The sequence below is a fragment of the Schistocerca cancellata genome, chromosome 4 (genome assembly GCF_023864275.1).
Source record: "Schistocerca cancellata isolate TAMUIC-IGC-003103 chromosome 4, iqSchCanc2.1, whole genome shotgun sequence".
Taxonomy (NCBI): domain Eukaryota; kingdom Metazoa; phylum Arthropoda; class Insecta; order Orthoptera; family Acrididae; genus Schistocerca; species Schistocerca cancellata.
This window is the reverse complement of record NC_064629.1, coordinates 919,528,063-919,548,940: the sequence shown is the minus strand read 5'-3', so window position 1 is coordinate 919,548,940 and position 20,878 is coordinate 919,528,063. Positions and strand designations below refer to the sequence as shown.

The following is a 20,878-nucleotide window of genomic DNA, read 5'->3' as shown; positions in this document are numbered from 1 at the left end:
TTGTCACCAACTCGATTCTCTCTGATAGTCCCAGCTGCTCGAAAACCCAAATTTCTCAGGTGAATCGGAAGATCTCTACTAGTGAAGAAATTGTCAAAGTGTACACAATGATTCTCGGGTTTTTCAATGCAGTCCAGCATGTTTAGGGCTACTCGGTTCCAGTAATGTCATCTGGACCTTCTTCTTCGTTGGTCATACAGTCTACTTCAGGAGGACATATGGTGATATCAATATGGTCCTGATCATCTGACACCGCATTATAGAATGTGTCACATTTTATTATTTCTTCTATTTCTTTGTTAGTGAGGTATCTATCTCGTCTGAAGGCCATTATAATCTATATAAAATGAAATGAAATAAAATAAAGTGAAATGAAAGAATAATACATTAGCACAGACTACAGAAAAGGGAATGTGTAAATATCTCTGTCCATTTGGAACTGTATTATTTACTAATGGGTAACATCAAAGAGGGGTCGTTACTTACCTCAGCAACAAAATCTGATAAAATTACCATGTTCTAAAAAGAAAATACATCAGCAGTAGCAGAGTTTCATATTCGAACATGCAGCAATACAAATAACTGGAATGATAACACCAAGTCCCAGTGTCCTATTTCAAGTACACCAAATTTTATAACACTGGAAAACAATGAAAATAACTGCAATTGTGCTAACAATGCAAGTAGTTTAAAAGACACATTGTGGACTATAAATAATCACAAAAAGATCTTTGCCACATATTTCAAATATTACTAAATTGTCGATAAAGTAAATACCTGTAATAATGAAAAGTGTGCCTTAGTATTCAATAATCAATTAATGGTAGGATTTATTGCTTTCAATTTCCTGTAAGCATACATTTGTTATAAAAAGCATTAACAAATGACGTAGAACAGTAATAGTTACAAATTAATAATTTATTGTGTATTTATACATAAATATGTGCTCTGTCCTCAAAAGAGGACACTGGTACTTCATGGGTTAAGCAAGTGACTAGATACTTTCTTGAATAAAGCCATAGTTTATTCCTTACTCTTAAGTGTTTCATCTGAACTAGTGCTCTGCCTGTAATGACTGCAATCTCAATGTGGCATTGAAACTTGACGGTCCTGTCTTACTGTTCTTCTTTTTTTGTTCTATCTAATTTCTGCACTGTTTCTTTCACACACTGTGTGGCACCTTCTTTCCTTCATTCAGTATGCCATGACATCCATACATGGATCTGACATTTAACAAAGCAGTTCTTGATTGGTGACATAATAGAACTAGTTTCCTCAGTAGTGCATGGTGGTGGGAATTTACTACTGCCCAAAATTTTTAGAAGTTAAAGAAATGCTGTTTTAAAAACATGTAAGCAAGCTAGTTAGTTAGTTTGTAGTAGTAGTAGTAGTAGTAGTAGTAGTAAAAAGGGCACAGTTAACAGTTTGAATAAGTTGGCTAGAAGAAGTTGTATGCACATGCTGCAGTACCCTCTGTTTCACTAGCCCAGTCAGGATAATTGTTTATCTAGTCTGTTTTTGATGCTATGATAATCAAAAGGACCTCAGCCTGTTTAAAGTACATACACTGTTTGGTACTAGGTAGTAATGATAACTGAGTAGGCATTACAGTCCAACATAGTAAAAAGTGAAAGGAAAGATAACAGAAAAATGAAGATAAGAGAGCATAATATTTAAACACTGCAAGATTGTAAATCCACAGAAAAGGTAGCAAGACTACAATATTGGCCCAGGAAGTAGCTTGATATGGTTTGCATATCATGACCCTGAGGATAGTTCACTTTGCAGACCAAGGACAGCATACTGAAATGGAAAAAAGCTTTACTTGGAGGCAGATCAATGATAGAACGTAGACAGAGTGGTGAAATATTCGAAATAACCAATAAACTGTCTTGAAACCTGAATACAATACCAGTGAGGGTATCTGATTGTTTTTTCTAGGTCCATAGTCATTTGAAATTTATTGAAAGACAACAATTTTCTGCTGAGACTGTCTATTTTTGTAGAGCAGTGTTCATTTAAACCACTGTTGGCCAGTTGAGGCTTGCAGCCATTTTCAAGTGAACACATGACCTCTGAAATCCAAATAATAAACTGAGCATCCAGTTGTGCAAACATATCTATATATAAGTGTATTATACAATCATTAAGTGTGAGAGTACAATGTAAAGTGTGTGTCAAATAATAAAACAATAGTAGCCTGACAGTTGGTAACCACCAGATGGTTGTTAACTTTATAAGCATGTATCCTGCAAAACTGAGCATAATATTACTTTTCACTTGTAGTGATGAGTATAGCAATATATACAATACTTCTTTATGAAAATACAGGGTGTATCAAAAAGAATCGTCCAATTAAAAAAAAAATCATAACCATTATGTTGTTTGAGATAAGTGCATGAACAATGTGCTGTTGGAAAGAGAAAACTCTCGTGTTTTACGTGGTTCTCACTAGGTAGCAGCAGTGTCCACCACTTCAGTTCTAGTAAAAATGATGTCGGGACAACAGAAAGCGTTTTGTGTTCTACGTTTTGAGCAGTGCAGGTCAGTAATAACTGTTTAGTGTGACTTTTGTACTAGGTATACTGTGGATCCTCCTACAGCACAGAGCATTCATTACACAGCGGCATGAACAATTCCTAGAAACAGGTTGTATGTGTAAAGGCAAATTACCAGGTCATCTCAGAGTGTCTGACACACTCGTCGAATGCATCCGCCATAGTTTCACAAGGAGTCCACAAAAATCAGTGTGCCATGCAGCTAGACAGCAGCCGCCGATGTCCATCTCGCACATGTTGCGTCGATGTGTACATATAAAACCATACAAAATTCAGCTGCTGCAAGCTCTTTGTGAATGTGAAAAATTTCATTCTGGGCAAGATGGAGGATGACAGTTTTCTCCCACGCTTAGTGTTTAATGACAAGGCAACATTCCATTTAAACGGAAAGGTGAAAACTGTCATAATGTGGGTTACAGAACAACTACATGAAGTTATACAACATGAGAGACTCTCCAAAATTTAATGTGTTTTGCACAGTTTTACAGGAAAAGGTGTATGGTCCATTTTTCTTTGCTGAGAACACTGTTACAGGAAGCACATATCTTGATGTGCTTGAGAACTTTATTTTTCCACAGTTAGGGACTGATTTAAAAGACTTCATTTACCAACAGGACGGAGCACTGCCACACTGGCATATAGAATTGCGGGAATTTTTAAATCAAAGGATTACTGACTCTGTCACCCTGCACCAAATGATTCTCATTACATTACTGGCCTCCAGTGTCACCGAACCTGACTGTGTGTGATTCTTTCATGTGGGGGATTATAAAAGACTGTTTATATGCATCCGTTACCAACAACAATGAATGAACTGAGACATCGCATAACAGCAGCTATAAAAGCTGTAACTCAGGATATTCTCACTGTAGTGTGGGAACAATTTGAATAGCACATTGACATATGCTGTGCAAGAGAGGCATATTGAATCCTTATGAAAAGGTATGGGGGGGAAAAAAAGAAACTTTTTTGAGTTTGCCGTTTATCAAAAAACAAAATTCGTTGTACATGTCTATTAGTTTCATAAATATAGGCATGCCAAATCAGATAATTCTTTTTGATAAATCCTGTATAGGCTTGGTGGAAATAGTGTGGTCTCTCAAGAAATATCTCGTTATGCTGTGACATTCCATTTGAACCTGAGAACAAAAGTTTCATGACCCTTCTAAATTTGTGCCTGCCAACAGTAATCAGCACTGAAAAGGAAAAGGTCCACTTTTATTCAGATCTTGGTACTGTCATTCTGAAAGTTCCCAAAAATGATAAAATCCTGCTTCCTGTTGATTAGGGTGGGGAAAGATTATGAAATATCATAAGAGTGGTTGGAAGATGTGACAGGCTCAGTAAATGACAATGGACCAATTCACTATCCAGTTGTTGCATTACAGACACTCGGTTTAGGCAGTCTGAAAGTATACACTGCTGTGCAAAACTTAAGAATGGGGTGGATAAAATAAAATAAAATGACATATTAACAATTTAGGTGAAAAGGAATGCAAGTGCAAGAGCATGTTGCCACAGGTCTCCCTGTTCACAGAAAGCTGGACATGATGTGGCATGAAGTCAGCAGTGCCAAATGGTACTGGCCTCATAAAGTGAAGTTGTTGAAGGGACAGGAAAATATAGTGTTTGTCAATTAGCCAACGGTTATGGTGTACTGTAGTGACGTTCTTTGTTACAATTTGCTCTGGAAACAATGTTTGGATGAGTTCACACAAAGAAGAATTATTGGGAAACTGGGAGGAGGTAGAAGTGTGATAAGTGTAGCCCATGTGCATGAGAGCATTCTGAACCACAGGTACTGCTGCCCAAAGGAGAAGAGATGGTTGGCAACTGTCAACTACACCAGCGAATGACCACTACATTGTGCAACAGACAAGAAGGGATGCACATCAAACTGTGGGTGCAGTTGCAGCCACATTGAACAGGACTGCAAGACACACAATATCATGCTCCACAGTGGCACAGTGACTGCAGGTGGTTGGTCTCTCTCCTTGACAACCCGTATGTTGTGTCCTGTTGACACCCACAGGGCACTGTTTGGGATGAGAACAGATTCAGTCTGAGTAGTGATTCTGGACAAACCCTTTCATGGGCTTACTGACCTCCAGACCTTTAAATGTGGTACACTCACTGGTCAGAGTTATTGTGACAGTGTACTCCTTCCCCATTTACATCTTTTCGTGGTTGTGTGTGCCTCTGATGTAATTTTATGGATGAAAATGCGGGACTGCATCAAACAGTGCCGGTGGAGCAGCTCTTGCAATGAGAGGATATTGCGCAGATGGACTGGTTAGCCATTTTCTGTGACTTAAATCCCATTGTGCACGTGTAGGTTGCGTTGGTGAGATGTGTTGAAGTACGTCCACACATGCCGACCGTCCTGCAGTTGTCGGCAACAGCCGTGGAGGAATGGAATTCCCTATTAGAACAACTCCTTACCAATCTCGTAGCCAGCATGGGATCACATTGCAGAGCATGCATTGCCATCCTTGGTGATCTCACAACCTATCTGGAGCTATGTTTTGCCTTTTGTAATGTCCAGGAAGCCATCGTAAATCGTGGTGGTTTCTTTGTAATCATTTTCTTTGAATAAAAGTTTCATTTTTGTTCATCTCATAGTGTATTTCTTTGTTACTTTGTGTACTATACCATAGCAGTTCTTTCTGTGTGTGGTCCAGATGTGAAAGTCTTTTTCACTTCCAAGTTTTGCACACCAATGTAAAACAGCCTAACAGCATCCATATATACTACTGGAAAAAATAGTCAACCCTTTTAGAGGTTTCCAGTTCACTCAAGATTCATTGTTGCAACCTTGGATATAGAGTACATGCAATGATTACAAAAACAGATCAATAACCCAAGCAGTTCTGAGGCACCAGGTATCAACCCTTGCTGAAACACCCATATTGTACGTGGTCTATCCTCCATGGGTGGCAATGCAGGCACCGACACTGGCATCCAGTTGATCCTACAGATGGCGAATACTGTCCTGGTATACATTATACCACACCTGCTTGACTGTTCACATAATTCTGTAAGAGTTGTTGGTTCCCAAGCCGCACAAGTCATGGCTTGTCCCATCATATCCCACATGATCTCAACTGGAGGCAAGTTCAAAGATTGTGCTAGCCAGGGATGTTGCTGCACGTCTTGCACAGCACGTTGAGTTTCACAGGCAGTTTGTGTGCAAGCTTTATCCTGTTGGAACAGCACGGCACCTTCCTGTTGCAAGAACGGCAAAAAGCTTTCATCGCTGAAGACCAGGGTGCACCATTCCATTTTCAAAGTGATCATCTGAGGGCATCATTCGAGCTGTGCACGTTGATGCTGTGGCGTGAGTTGAAGATGGACTAGAAGTGTGCATGCCCATAGCTGCACTGGTAATAACAGGTTCACTGCACTGGGCTCACATGCTCTGTTATCTGTGCTGTGGTTGCTGTACGATCTGCCACAGCTGCCCTTAATTACGATACGCCAATCCTGGTGGGCATCTGTGCTGCATAGGTGTCCAGAACCTTGTCTGTAGCTGTGACAATGTTCATGTGACCACTGATACCAGTGCAACTGACTTGGCACATCCATCTTGTGTGGCAATTCTCCAAAAGGACCATCCCACCACTTGGAAGGCCACAGTTTGACCCTTCTCATATGCATTCAGTTGGCTATAGGAAGCAAGTGTGAGTCTCTGGGACATGGTTGCCTACTTACTTCACACATTTGCACCACGCTGAGCCTTCAGGCTGTGAGCCTTCTCTTTTAAAGGGTAAACACATATGGAGCTCTGGTTGCAATGCCACTACGCTATCTGTTGACAGATGATGTTGAAACCATTGTCACTACATCTACTGTCCCCCAGGTGCCATGTGCCATCATCAGATCAATATCAACATCGTGCTTCCAGGTCTACTAATTTTTCTTGCCAGCAATGTATGTGATTAAGACGTCTCATAGACTATGCACTTGTTAGGCATATGTAAATAGGTTGTATGAATATCACATGAGCTGTGTATGGTGGCCGATGTTGGACAAATCTTTGTAGTTAAGTTGAACATCTGAATGTGCTGAGAGAGTTGATTACCTCCAAAGAAACCAGTCAGGATCATGCGGTGGGAGAGGTAGGGGATACAGGAAGAGTTGTGTACTCGTAGCTGCTGCAGACTATCAGTGTCAGCAGCTTGAGCCATGGTAGTTAAATTGTAACCAGCAAGAACTGAAGCACAAGTTAGCACCAAACAGTGAGAAACTCTGAATGTTGACCTGAAACAAGAAAAACAAATGGGGGGGGGGGGGGGGAAGAGTGAGGTAAATAGGATTCAGATTCTTGCAAACCAAGTTGGTGTTGGCCCATTCTTGCACGCAGTTGGGAGATTACAAGGTCCAAGTGATCCAGTGCAGCACCTCTCAAATCACAAGATGGAGCAGTGTGATTGACAGAGCCAAATGAAATCCTCAGTAGATGGACAGTACACTTTACTAAGCTTCATAATACAGAAAATAATGCTAATATAGACTACATAATGACTGCCTGATCTTGTAGTGGTTGAAAGTACAAATTAGTTACCAACACTGCACATAGTTGTGAAAAAGACCTTGGTGAAAATGGATATCCTGGAGAAACTTTGAAATGTAATGGGGATGAACACTGTACCATCATATGGCAGGCATCTTAGTATGTGGATGAGAAAGCTAATTCCTGATTATTTTATATTTTGGTTGGTCTATTTCCGTGAGAAAAATGATTCTTTGGATGGTAGTCTAACTGTGGAAAATCTCAGCTTGGCATAAGCAGAAAAGTCTTTTCAAGAGTGCAACTTAAACATTGTATTTATTTAACATGTGGTTAGTATCACATCACATAAGAAAACTTTTTCCATTAACTGAATTTTCTGTTGGTACGTGGCAGAACATGATGATAATATTAAAAAAGAAAACGCTGCCTAATGTTGTGTAAAATTCTATTTAATTGGTCACAAACCAGCTTTTGGCTTCTCAGACAATCTTTAGGTAACAAGTGAATGTCGCAAACACAAGATAAACATAATGTGTGAGTGACTTGTATATTATTTGTACAGAAGATACAAAAATGACAAAAGTGTTGACACAGGAAAACATTACAGTAATTACACTAACTAAAAAGGGGATAAAGAAAGTTTTTATGTGGAGATACATTTAACAAATGACAAGAGATAAGATGAATTTACAGTTTGAACCTAGTATTTGTAATAAAAACTTAATTTAACAAAGAGGAAAATGGAAATTGTGTCTGATAATTTAATACTAGGCTGGCACTCTGTGTCATGTTTTTTCTTGGCAGAATGTAAAACTTTGCAGCTGATCAGGAAAGGTCAAATCTATCTTCCTTAATTGCAAGCTTCTCTCATGTTCACATAGCCTAATTGCCACTGCTGTGCCTGACTGGCCAATACACAATTTTTCACACTGCTTGCAAGTGATTTTATATACACCACTCTGTGCCAAGGGTTGCAGTTTGTCTCTGCTATTGAATAGAAATTTTGATGTCTTATTGGTACTATAAAATGCGGGTCTATTAGTCACAAGACTTTAAATTTTTTGCAAGATTGTCTGAAATGTTGCAGTATATAGAATTTTGCACCAGGCTTTGTAATTACTCAGTGATCGCTGCTGGCTAGTGTACAGAAGTGGTGTAATTTAAATCATTTTCTTTTTTTCATTGAATATTATCGATCAGGGAAGAGCTATAACCATTGCTGGAAGTTATTTGTTTGATGATTTGTAGTTTTGTTTGAAAGACTGATTTGGATAATGGAACCAGTGAGACAGAAGGATTCATGATTGCAATATAGGATCAAACAATAAACACCAGATATTACAGCAAGCATATTATTAAAGATTCCAATACCACAACAGATAAATGCAGACTTTGCAAACAACAAATAGAAACAGTAGATCACATCACAAGCGGATGTACAATACTAGCAAATACAGAATACCCCAGAAGACATGACAATGTAGCAAAAGTAATACATCAACAACTTGCCATACAACATAAACTAGTAAAACAACATGTTCCCACATACAAGTATGCACCACAAAATGTACTGGAGAATGATAAATACAAATTATACTGGAACAGAACTATTATAACAATAAAACAACACCACGTAACAAACCTGACGTCATACTCACCAATGAAAAGAAGAAATTAACACTACTAATCGAAGTATGCATACCCAATACAACAAATATACAGAAGAAAACAGGAGAAAAAATTGAAAAATATATCCAACTGGCTGAGGAAGTCAAGGACATGTGGCATCAGGATAAAGTTGACATTATACCAATTATACTATCAACTACAGGAGTCATACCACACAATATCCACCAGTACATCAACGCTATACAGCTACATCCAAACGTATATATACAACTACAGAAATCTGTAATTATTGATACATGTTCAATTACCCGAAAATTCCTAAATGCAATGTAACATATCATACATTTAAAAGGAAGATATGCTTGATCAAGGTCCGCGTCACTTTCCATTTTTAACCAGACATAACGTCTGAGAAAGGAAAGAAATAATAATAATGTGTAATGCAATTGAGACAATATATAGAACATTTTTTGAGAGTTTTAAAAAGTTTTACAGAGAGTTTTCAAATTTTTTTAAATTTTACATTTGACTGTTTTTAACTCAGTTAGAGCAACTGTCATCAAAGTAAGAAGACCATGTATGAATGCTTTCCTGCATGTTTATTTGCAGATGTGGACAGCATTAAAATATTGAGCAACTTCTGTGTACACCCCTCCCTCTTCCCATAACTTGCCAAGGTGCATTTGTATGTAATAACTTCGCTAGAGCAACAAAGAAGCATACATTTGCATGTTACATCATGTGTAGATTTGTCACATGTCCTGTAAACTATAAGATTCATCAGCTATGTAATATGTAACAACACAATATCGGAGTGACTGTATGTAATCAGTTGAAACTGTGTGCCAAACCAGGCCTTCAACCCAGATCCCTACCATTTGCAGGCAGTGTGCTCCAGTTATGCCCTCCAAGCATTCCTCACTGACATACTCAAAGCTTCAACTCATCACTGGCTCCTTCTCTTTTGGTAGTGAATTACTCATAAAAGGTGGAGACCCTGATTTGTATCTTGGTCTAGTACACAATTTCAACATATCGGCTACGATTAGCACAACATATAATCTGCTTAGAAAATACTCAGTAATACTGGGACCTTTATTAGACACAGAAAACAAATCATTATTGTGTTAGTTAATTTGCATCTTCTTATGTACTTAAGCGCATACACAGCTTGGATGTTGATAACAGCCTCCTCCTTTGCCAAAATGGTCCCGTGCTCAATTTGTAATAAAACTTTAAGTAGAATATAAAATTATGGCAGAAATGTAAAAAAAGGGAATAAGAAAGAACTTCAAAAGTATTCACAAATTGTAAAAGTTGCATTCAGTCAGAAAATCTTGGAAGTTAGCTGCAATTTATTTTTTATTAGTTTTATTTTTATGAGAATTTTATTGATAGATAGGTTGAAGAAGCTTGTGTTTATAAATTCTCATTTTTGGTTCAGTTGACACTTCTGGAATTGAGATACCATTAAGAAAGTGATAGTTCCACATAAAAATGTTACTTCAATCCTTCAAGCTGGTAGTTTCTGTCCTCATGGCTAACATACTGATGGCAGTTTATTCAGCTGACTGGTACAGGATCCAGCATTTCATTCAAATTGTTATAGTACTCCAATTACACGTCAAAAACAAGTCCTGCACAATAGTCTCTTCCCACAAGTTTTCAACAGTGCTGTTATTAGACAAAGCCTGAAATTTATATTTGCATCTATCTTAGCTTTTTCATTGACTTCATAAACAATGAAAACATGATGCAGTGTAACATTTTAATAACATTCTAAATATATTCATGCAGCACTTTATGCGTTTTTGTTTCTTTCCTCAGAAACAGCAGGTAATTCCTGAATTACTTTGACTCATTCACTTCCCAACAAAGATCTTGTGGTGTGTCAGCACAGATATAGCTACACGTAGCTGACAAAATAGTTTTGCTCATCATCATCATCATCATCATCATCATCATCAGATGATAAAGCGATACAGTTTTGCTGTTAAGACTGCACTGAGTATGTGGTCAAATTGCTGCCAGTATAGACAATAATGGCACATATTTAAGTACTCGGGCTCTTATCTTGCAGCATTAACATGCATTACAGCATTATAAAATATTATATTACATGTAAAATATTAAAAAATGGCATATGCTGTCCAAGTGAAACAATGAGGTATACAGTATTTATGATGGTAATACATCCAATTTAATTTTTATCCCTCTGTTCTAGGAAAATGATGTTATCATATTAAAGAGACGTATAAATGCTGACTGGTTGTATGGACAACTTGGACAAAAGGAAGGCATGTTTCCATCAAATTTCATCAATGTAATTGTTCCACTGGATAATGAGGGTGACTTTCTAGTGAAAGCATTGTACCAATTCATAGGGGAGACATCATCTGACTTGGAGTTTCCGGTAAGAGAAGTTTAAAATATGTGTTATTAGTGTGGAATGTATGTTTTTTTAGTATTAAAGAAGAACCAATGTAAAATATAGTTGCATTTGGGAGCAGCCTATTATTAGTTTAGGTAAAATAAATGCTGAAGATTAGTATATGTTTTTCTCATTTGTTAAAAGTACATTGACATCATAAACTGAGGAACAGATGAGAGCAGGGAGATAATGTCAGCCTTAAACAATGATGATATTGGTATTGATGGAATTTTATTTTTATTGCATGTACGGTGGTATGTTTCACAATAATGTAATCATGTGCCAACTTCATTTCCAGGGTAGTTTTGTTTGTGTGGCATCTTAAAACAATAGTATTCTGTATTTTTTATTCAAATGTACAAAAAGGTATACCATATAAAAAAATTATTTGTTTTGGGCAGATTATCATCGACATAAGTTAATCCAAAGTAGATGAATGTTTCTAAGGAGTCTGCTTCTTCATTTGCAACAGCTAGGAATATAAATGTGGCTGTACTTTTGTTGAAGGTGATCCACATCAGGGGCATGTCAAAACTGCAACCACAGGTGAAAATGTATAGAAATGTGGTACACATCGTGTTTATAAAACACAGTGCCCAAGAACACTTTACAGAAAGTAAAATCCAGTGTACAGAAAAAGTCCAGCCATTGTTATCAGTGAGACACCACTTTGGAGCAAATTCTGCCTAGACATGGAGAAAGGAGTGCTACCTCAGGTGCTGTGGGTTGAAGTTCACCGATCTAGGTAAAGTAGGAAGCTGCCGAGCTACTGTTCCATGTCCCAGCTTGGTGATGACATCACCAGGAACAGTGGTGTGGGAGTGGTGTGGACTTCTTAACCGATGATACGAGCCAGTGTGTCGTCTGACTCTGCTACTGCTTCCTGTGGGGAAGGTGTGATGAGCCAATCTGTGATACTGACAGAGTACTGTCGGCTGTAATGTTCTCGCTGGTATTGCTGGTGAGGAGAGGATGGTGTTCATAGGGGATGAGTCATTTGTGTTCTGACTCAAAGATTATATGGACCTGTAGGTCCTGATGACTGCATCCTGTGCCACTGCTGATTTTTGGTAATGCTGTCATTGGCAGCTATGCACTTCCGTGTAGTATAGGCAGTGTCTCTGATTTCTGGTCACGTTTGCGCTAGTGCACTCTGTGTGTTGACAATATGTTTGCATCCACACCCTGGAAACCAGGTGGCAGTAATGGCATGATGGTCCTTGTGATATTGCGTTGCCTGTTTATAAGAATAATGATGCAATTGTCTTTTGGACATGGATGCATGTGTACTTTAACCATGGCAGCACACAAACAGTTTACAAACTTAGCTGTTTTAGAAATGCTTCCACTGTCAGTACCAAAGCCAATGATTCATTCCTTCTTGGACATCAGATAAACCACTCCATTTCCACATTATGACAATGTCTGTACTGTTTCCTCATCCTACAGACACACTTTATGTACCCTCCATTGCTAGTGCTACCACCTGCCATCTGCAAGTGGCTATTGCATGCTGACGTTGAACGTAGGCAATGGTCACATCAATGTGACTGGGCCATGTACGTGTCATACAATGGTATATTTTTGTATGCACATTCAGTGATGTATGGATACTGTCTGCAGAATGTGTTCTGAATAGAATTAGTAGCAAAGAAGTAATAAATTAGAACTTCATGCTTCAAGAGGCATGGCTGGTCATATTAGATGTGAACTTACTGTGGTCTATACTCGGTAAAGCTCCATTATTGAATCGACTATGTTAAAAGTATTGTAATGCCATTAATTTGTTAAAATATTGGCTTTGTCTGTAAGTTCGTGGCATTTTTCCGTAAGTTTAATAAACACAACAGATACACATAACAGAGACTTCAGTCATCATTAGTAATACTCCTTCAATATTTACAACAGTCTGCTAATGCTGGGGTAACTTTTCAATTCTGTGACTGTAGAAATAACATGCTTTTGAGGCAAAGAACTTGTTGAGCCATGTTTGGAGCACATTTTCATTCAGAGAGGAAGTTTCTTGAAGATTGTTTGATAGAGAGTAGAAAAGGAGAAAATATGAGGGCACAAGATCAGGTGAATAAGAAGGGTGCAGTACAACTTTTTTGTCAGTCTAGCAGCCTGCAGGCAGGCGTTATTGTGGTGTAGCATCACTTCGCAGTCTTACTGATTATTGCTCTCAGAGTGTGTCTGCAAGACGTCTCAGTTGTTCAAAATAAATGTGAGCAGTGATGGTTACATCTCAGGGAAGCAACTCATAGTACACTATACCGCTGTTCCACCAGAGCACAACATTATCTTTTGTGGAAGTGTGCAGGTCTTTGTATGTGATCAGTAATAGTACAAAATAGGAATTATTGGTGTTGTTCATGAGCCAATTCATGATGAGCAAGGGGAAATGCACACATGGTCACCAGCTGATTTTTGTGATTTTGGCTTAGAGTATGAGTTACCCATACACCCAGTTTTTGAACCTCCCCATTGCATGCAAAAGCTGCACAATAGTGGAATGATCACAGTTCATCACATTTGCTAGTTTTCAAGTACATTCACCCAGATCATTGTGGATTAATGTGTTTAAACACTCATTGTCAGACCCTAAAGATCTTCCTGAATGTAGAGAGTCACTAATATCAAGTGACCCTCCTTACAGTGAGAAAACAATTTTCTTGCTATGCTTTGTCCAACTTACACATCAACTTAATAAAACACTACAGGAAGGTCCTTGAAATGTGTTACTGTAAGGTGCAGTGTTATTACTTATTACTAATGAAGTCTAGAGGGCATGTTTTACATTTTACTAATATATGGAGAGCATGAATGAACTTTTATTATATAAAGCTCAGTAGATCAGGAAGTGTGAAGTAATACAATGATGAAAGCAGCAGCTAAGTCAGATAAAACCACACTGCTGGACACACCTAAACATTTTCACTTACCTAACTCCTACACGCTTGTCGCTGTATGACTGTAACTCCACAGTGGAGCATTTCTAACCTACGATTATCTGGGAAGCAATGGTCGAACTGGGGTCCCCTTTTTACCAGGTTGTGTTTCTCCACTTCTGTAATGCTCCACTGAAATTGTCCTCACACCGACCTTAAATTGCGGTTTAGAAAATTTCTGTCAGGCTGAAAAATTGCATTTGTAAGTTGACAGCTCTTTGACTTGTCATGCCTCTGTTAGCTCATTCAATTTGTATTTGGGGCACCGTGATTTATGAAGAGAAACTAATTCCATAATCTCCGACATTTTAAGATTCTCAGAACTAAACTAAACTCTGTCCTAAGAGGCTTTGGAAATGCCAATGACCTTGTCACAGTGGTAGCTCTGGTTCCTGTCATATAACAGAAGCTAAGGACTGTTGGGCTCAGTTAGCACTTGGATGGGTGGCCGTCTGGATCTGTCAAGTGCTGTTTCAAGCAGGATGCACTCAGCCCTTGTGAGAACAAGTGAGGAGCTACTCGATTGAGAAGTGGTGGCTCTGGTCACGAAGGCTTACAACAGCCAGGAGAGCTCTGTGCTGCTCCATATCTGCATTCAGTGATACGTACAGGCTGAGGATGACATGGTGGTTGGTCGGTACCATTTAAGATTCTTAGCTTCATTATGCAACAAATTATGAGCATTGTCAGTTACTTCCATTCTTAGTATGGACGAATATGAATCATTTTGTGGATATATCGTGATTTATTTCTACATAATAATCTCCTGTCATCTGTTATTTTAGAAAGCAGGAAACCATTTGGGAAAGAATCCTGTGATGCACCTGCATCGAGAAGTATGTGTCTGCCTCCCTTGCTGTTGTTCCTTTGGTTGTGGTCTACCCAGTCTTGCTTGTGAAAGTGGCTAAGACTCATCAGTTTGTTGATATTCACTTTAGGGATTTGCTGTAAAAATCAATATCACCATGTATCTATTTCTTCTGTCTCCAACAACAGTTTATAGCCACAGAAGTTTCCATAGTGAAAGCCCAGAATATAAATAACTATAAGTGATGCTATGTGACTACCTTGAAAAAGTCCTGCTTGGCTTAGTGGTTGTTAAATTTTCTGAGTGTCTAATGTTCCTTTCTGTAATGATAATCATGAACATGGCTATGTATTTATCGCATCCTCAACAAATGCATTCTTATTTCCTAACTTCCTGTTCTTTTCATTGCCAGTCTTTACTATTATGTTTTTAATTACATTTAAACTGTAGCAGTTCTTTTTATCACTCCGCTAATGAACAACATTTTCTTTCTCAAAGAAGGTATGTATTGCACAACTGTTTCAGCACACCCTTCTCGTATGGCAATCCAATGGCAAGGAGAGGGTTTTTTTTCAGTATTTGGAAAAACATAAGAATTAAGTTCCCATACCTAAGAAATGAAAACAGATTAAAGGGTGCAATGTGAAAATGGGGTCTAGATGAAGGAAAAAAAAATCAAAGGAAGTTACCAAATTGCAGAAAAAAATCACACACGCAATCAGGAAATGGCAATTACAGTTTTATGGTTATTTGCATGGAATGAATAACAACAGGCTCAGAAAGAAAATTCTGAATTTACCTTCATCATTGAAGAACGGGAACAATTGACTCACAGAAATTTGTTAGGACATAAAGAAAATGGACATAAATGGAATTTAAAAAAAAAAAAAGGAATTGTAAACTCTAATTAGTAATCGCTAATTTCCTGTCAAGCCTCCTCAACAAGCCCCAGGACGGACAGAAGAATGGAAGTAGGATTGCAGCAAATGAATGGAAAGATACTGGAAGGAAAAGAATTATTACATCAATTCAAATGTGCTCCTCAGTTGAGCACTATGGTAAAAAAAGGGGTACAATGCCTGAAACTTAAATATGATGCAAGGGGAAACAATTGTAATAGTGGACTTTAACATTTGGCAGTGGCAGGTGGTTTCTGTGATGTGCCCATGACAGATTCATCTTACTATTTTCTTCATAGCTGTCAGTCCTTAAAGTAATTTTCAGTGCAAGTATAGTGTGCATTTCAACTTCTGTTAAAGATGTAAGTATTTGCGTGAAATGTACATGTCAATTTTGATACAATTTTCCTCTTTTTGGTGCTGTACAGGTATGTGTTTTGTCATCAGTCACTAAATTCAACAGTTGTTGGTTTTTATTTAAAATTGTGTGTGCAACGTATAGAATTTTTTTAAAGAAAAATCCTCTCGTACTTTTAAAAATATAATGGTCTGTTTACTTAATAGTGAGTGGACTAGAAATAAATAAATGTGATGCAACTGGGTAAACCTCTTTTGAAGCAGTACCTTACTCTGAGTTTGTTACCTAGTGTATCGTTTGAATTTTATTGCCTTACTTTCACTGTCTGTCAGTTTTGAAGTGGTGGTTTCATATTGTATTGGTTCGTATCAAGCCAGATGACATCATTCAGCAGTTCTTTATGTAAGGGAACATTAATTTGTGAATGCAGGGAACATCATTCAAAACTAAAGAGGATGTTCATGCTGGTATAATAGCGGTTTGTATGTACATCAGAAAACAGCAGTTTTTGAGAAAGTGAAGCAACATTTTGTGTGCGTGATAGCCATTATTACTTACAGTTACCTAGTTGTATGTTTCTGTGATTATCAATGTGTTCTGCAGTGCTTTTGTTGATAGCACATACATTCTCCGCATCTAGTAAAGCTGTCTTCATGAGTATAGCATAGACTCAGTTTGGAATTGTGTTAGTTATGCAAGAGACGACAGTGTTTGTATTTTATATAAAAAATAAAATGGTATCTTGTTACGAGCAGTATAGTCATTCTGCTATGCTATTGTGCTCCCCACTCCCATCCTGCCGTGGCTAAATGGGATGCCTTGAACAATGGGTTTCCTCAGTAAAAAATATTTTGTTTTGACACAGAGTGCATAAAACATAGTGTTGATGTGTGATTTACTCCACTCAGATATAAATTTTGACTTCTGTTGTGGAAAAGGTGTCTTTCAATCCACTATACAGTCCATATGCCAAGAAAAAAAGCCTGGACAGTTAAAGTGGGCTTCGTGCATCAGTCACAACCAATAACATGCAATTCTATTAAGCCTCTGTGCCAATGCCTTGGTGTTACTGCAGCTGTATGGATGACTATTGTTTTCAGTTACATAGTTGCAGTACAATCAGCAGCCTTTCATGCTTCACAGTTGAAAGGTGGCAGTGGCACTGTCAGCTGTCAGGGCTCTTATTTCTCTGTACGAAGTATAGCATTAAGATTTTTGGGGAAAGAACAATAACTTAAAGTATGAAACCAGAAAAATGATGAAGAAATTGTCAGAAGAACCCTTCCTTGCTTGACTAGACTAGGCTGAATTCAGCCATCTGTGCTTGCTTCAAGTGCTGTTTCAAAGTTTTGACCTGCTACTATGTTTCCTTTTCCAAACCTAAATCCTACTGAGGCAATGCTGTGAGTTATTGGACTAACAGATGTTACTGGGATGAATTCTGAATAGTCCTGGAGCTTGAAAGGTGAATAGCCCTGGTGTATTTCTTTGCACTGCCATGAATGTTCGGTGCAGAATCCTGCTAAAAGTAACTAACTTTAAAGGCTGCCTCATTAAAAATTTTTCGGGTCTTGTGATGATCTGTTCAGGTGTTTTGTATTTCTGATTGTGTAATTTTTGTTTTGTTTTTTTGAGTGCTCTAGAAATTTTCCCTTGTTAGTGTCAAGCTCATTCTATTTTTGCAGTAACTTTTTTTCCCCTCTCTTTTATATATAACCCCACGTGTGGTCTCTGATTGCAGGAAGGTGCTTTCATTAAAGTCCTAAGCCGGATATCAGCAGACTGGTTGTATGGTGAATACGAGGGAAGGAGAGGTCAATTTCCAGCAACATATGTTGATCACATTCCATCTGGCCTGCCAGACTATTTTAACTAATGATATTTTTGCTATTTTATGTAATATACACCACTGAATTTCAACTTCCATTTAGAATGATCTCATGTAAGCACTTTGATAATCTTCTATCAAAATTTATAGCTTAATTTTTTGATGCAGTATTTGTGATGAATGTCACAGGATCAAAGCTTTATAGTATATGAAGATCTTCGATAGTATTGAGATCTTAAGACAACGAAGTGATTTATGTTAGGACTTTTTAGTAGTGTTGCTAAAAATATTTAGCTAATGATGAGTCTTTAACGTTTTTACAAGGCTCATAGAGTAATTTGCAGGAGATCTTGATGGTAAACAGTAACCAATGGTGCTAAAGAACATTATCATATCATGTATAGTTTCTTTGTTTTGTTATGATTAATATATTCTACTAAATTTATTTTTAAATTATCCTTATTACTGTATTGCTGTCATACAAGTTTTCAATATTACTTACTATATGCATTTGGAATATACCAGGAAAGCAAGAACTTTACCGTTATATCCATTTTACATCTTTCACCAAAACTACAGTTGTCGAACAATTTGAGAGCTTTACATCATGTGTATGATATATCAGTATTTCAGTTCAAGGTCATTCATGCAGTTAATTTTGTTAGTGAAACTAAGAGACTGTCTGGCCATAACAGGGATAAATATGTTATTTTTGTACACACATCCCTTAAAATTATTATATTAAAATATTTATCAACTTTTTTTAAACAATATAAAACTTGTAACAGTGCATTATCAAATTGTGATAACTTCATTTGGTAAAATTATCTGTAGATTAATTAAAACTCCAGAAAAAGAAATATATTTATGAATTGTAATATATTTTTGAAAATTATTGATATTTTTTAGTGTTATCATGGCACTTTTGCTACATAAAGTTTTTGATTAATTGTATGTTTGCCTGATGATTGCTGTGAATTGAGTGACTGTACAAAAGTGTAAAAATGTGCTATATTGATCCTTACATGTGGATGAATGTACGTTTCAGACGTGTAGAATCTATACATGTATATTTCAGCAATATTGGTGATATTGTAAGATGAATTAAAGGAAATGTGTTTTGCAAATTATTTGGTGAAGGTTATTAACCAACGAGGCTGTGCAGTTGATCTGGGGCTGCTAAACTACTCAACGTTTGCTATCAAACAAGTCACATCAGTCATGTAGTAGAAATCTATTCCAGTGACAGTTTTTTTTGCTGTTTCTGTTGTGTATAGTAGCAGTTTTAGCTTTTTTGTAAAGTATTACTAATCATTAAATTATTCTATTGTATATAACATGGTTAGTTGCTCAGTGTCATATGTTTGTTATTATGATGATCATTAATGTAATTCACCTATCAAACAGTGGAAAGTCCAGTATAGAATAACAGTGTTATGAAAAGGATAGATTGCTACTCAGCACATAGAGGAAGTGTTGAGTTGCAGGCAGGGACAATGAAAATACTGCTGAACATTTAAACTTTTGGACCAAAAAGCCATTCTTCAGAAATAAAATATATACATGTTTTATAAGCACAACTCATACACACAAGGCCACTGTCTCTGACCGGCAGTCATGCCACAGTGTCTGTGTGTGTGTGTGTGTGTGTGTGTGTGTGTGTGTGTTTTCTGTTTCCAAAGGACTTCTTTGTCCAAAAGCTTAAATGTTTAAAGTCTTTGCATTGTGCCTGTCTGCAACTCAATGCCTCCTCTATGTGGTGAGTAGCAATCTGTTCCTTTCATAATTCATCTGTCATTTAGTGAGAATTCTGATTTTGTTAAAAAAAAAACTTAGTTCTTTATTTGTGATTTACAGAAATTTTATTCACAATGCAATAGTTTTTGAAAATATTATTGGCTCTTGCAACATCATCAACTATATCTGATTCTTTAATGGTAACTGACATATAAAATTAAGCAATGTTCCATTTTATGGGTATTTTAAATGTTATTTAGTTTGCTGCTGTGTGTTATAATTTTATGTTTTCATAAGAGGAGAAAGGAATCTTAAATCCTTCTTAAATTTGAACTTTATTCATACCTTTGACTATTTAGCAACAGGGCATCAAATATTTGTTTTATTGTTGTGCAGCATGAGCCATTGCTTGTGGTCCCTTGAAGGGATATCACATTACATGCTATGTTCCTTACAGCAAACATTAATGTTTATATGTACATTTATTTAGATTGATTGTACAGGTGTATATTTATTCTGTATTTCATATAGAGCAATAATATTACTTGTTGGTGCATTATTATAGATAATTGAAGCTGTTTCTTACTGTACCTTTTGTAAAAAGATGTGATAGCAGAAATTGTTTGTTCACTTGTGTAAGTGTGACCATTACAAATGTTTTACCAGTGTTTTCATAATGAACTTGCCTTCAGTGCAATGTTATCATTATCAAAGAGCTGTCTGTGAAGTCCACGTAGTAAAATGTCTGGCCCTTTATGCTAATTGCACTGCTGTGGTAGTGTGTCGAATACAAAGTAAATTTTGTGTTTTAGTGGGCTGTGTCAGCTTCAACTTTCACTATGTGCATGAAAAGTTAAATATTTCTGCCAAATATATGGAGTGAAGTGGTACACATACCAAATGCTAAATTTTTATGATAATTTATGTTATTCAGATCCTGCCCCTTCAGTTTTAATGTAGGAATACCACACTTTCGTACAAAATGCTGTCACTACCGTCCGGAGGTTATACTTTAAGAAGAATGAATGACTATGTTATTAGAAAATCTTTGGTAGAATATAAATAATGCAGTCCGAAAAGACAACTATTAACTGTATAGACCAGGCTTTTTCATTCTCCCCCTGTGAATCACAGTCACTCACAACACCACCTGCTGATCAGGTGTAGGT

The 20,878-nt window shown here is 37.2% G+C and overlaps 1 protein-coding gene across 1 annotated transcript in view; it reads left to right on the top strand.

Annotated features, from left to right (window-relative positions):
• The window catches only part of LOC126185091 (SH3 domain-containing protein 19), a 100,029-nt gene extending 79,430 nt beyond the window's left edge, over window positions 1-20,599 (top strand). The window contains exons 6-7 of the mRNA XM_049927891.1: window positions 10,925-11,113; window positions 17,886-20,599. Of these exons, the coding sequence (XP_049783848.1) occupies window positions 10,925-11,113; window positions 17,886-18,020 (324 nt within the window). The 3' untranslated portion in view covers window positions 18,021-20,599. The remainder of the gene's footprint in view (window positions 1-10,924; window positions 11,114-17,885) is intronic.
• Window positions 20,600-20,878: the final 279 nt, after the last annotated feature.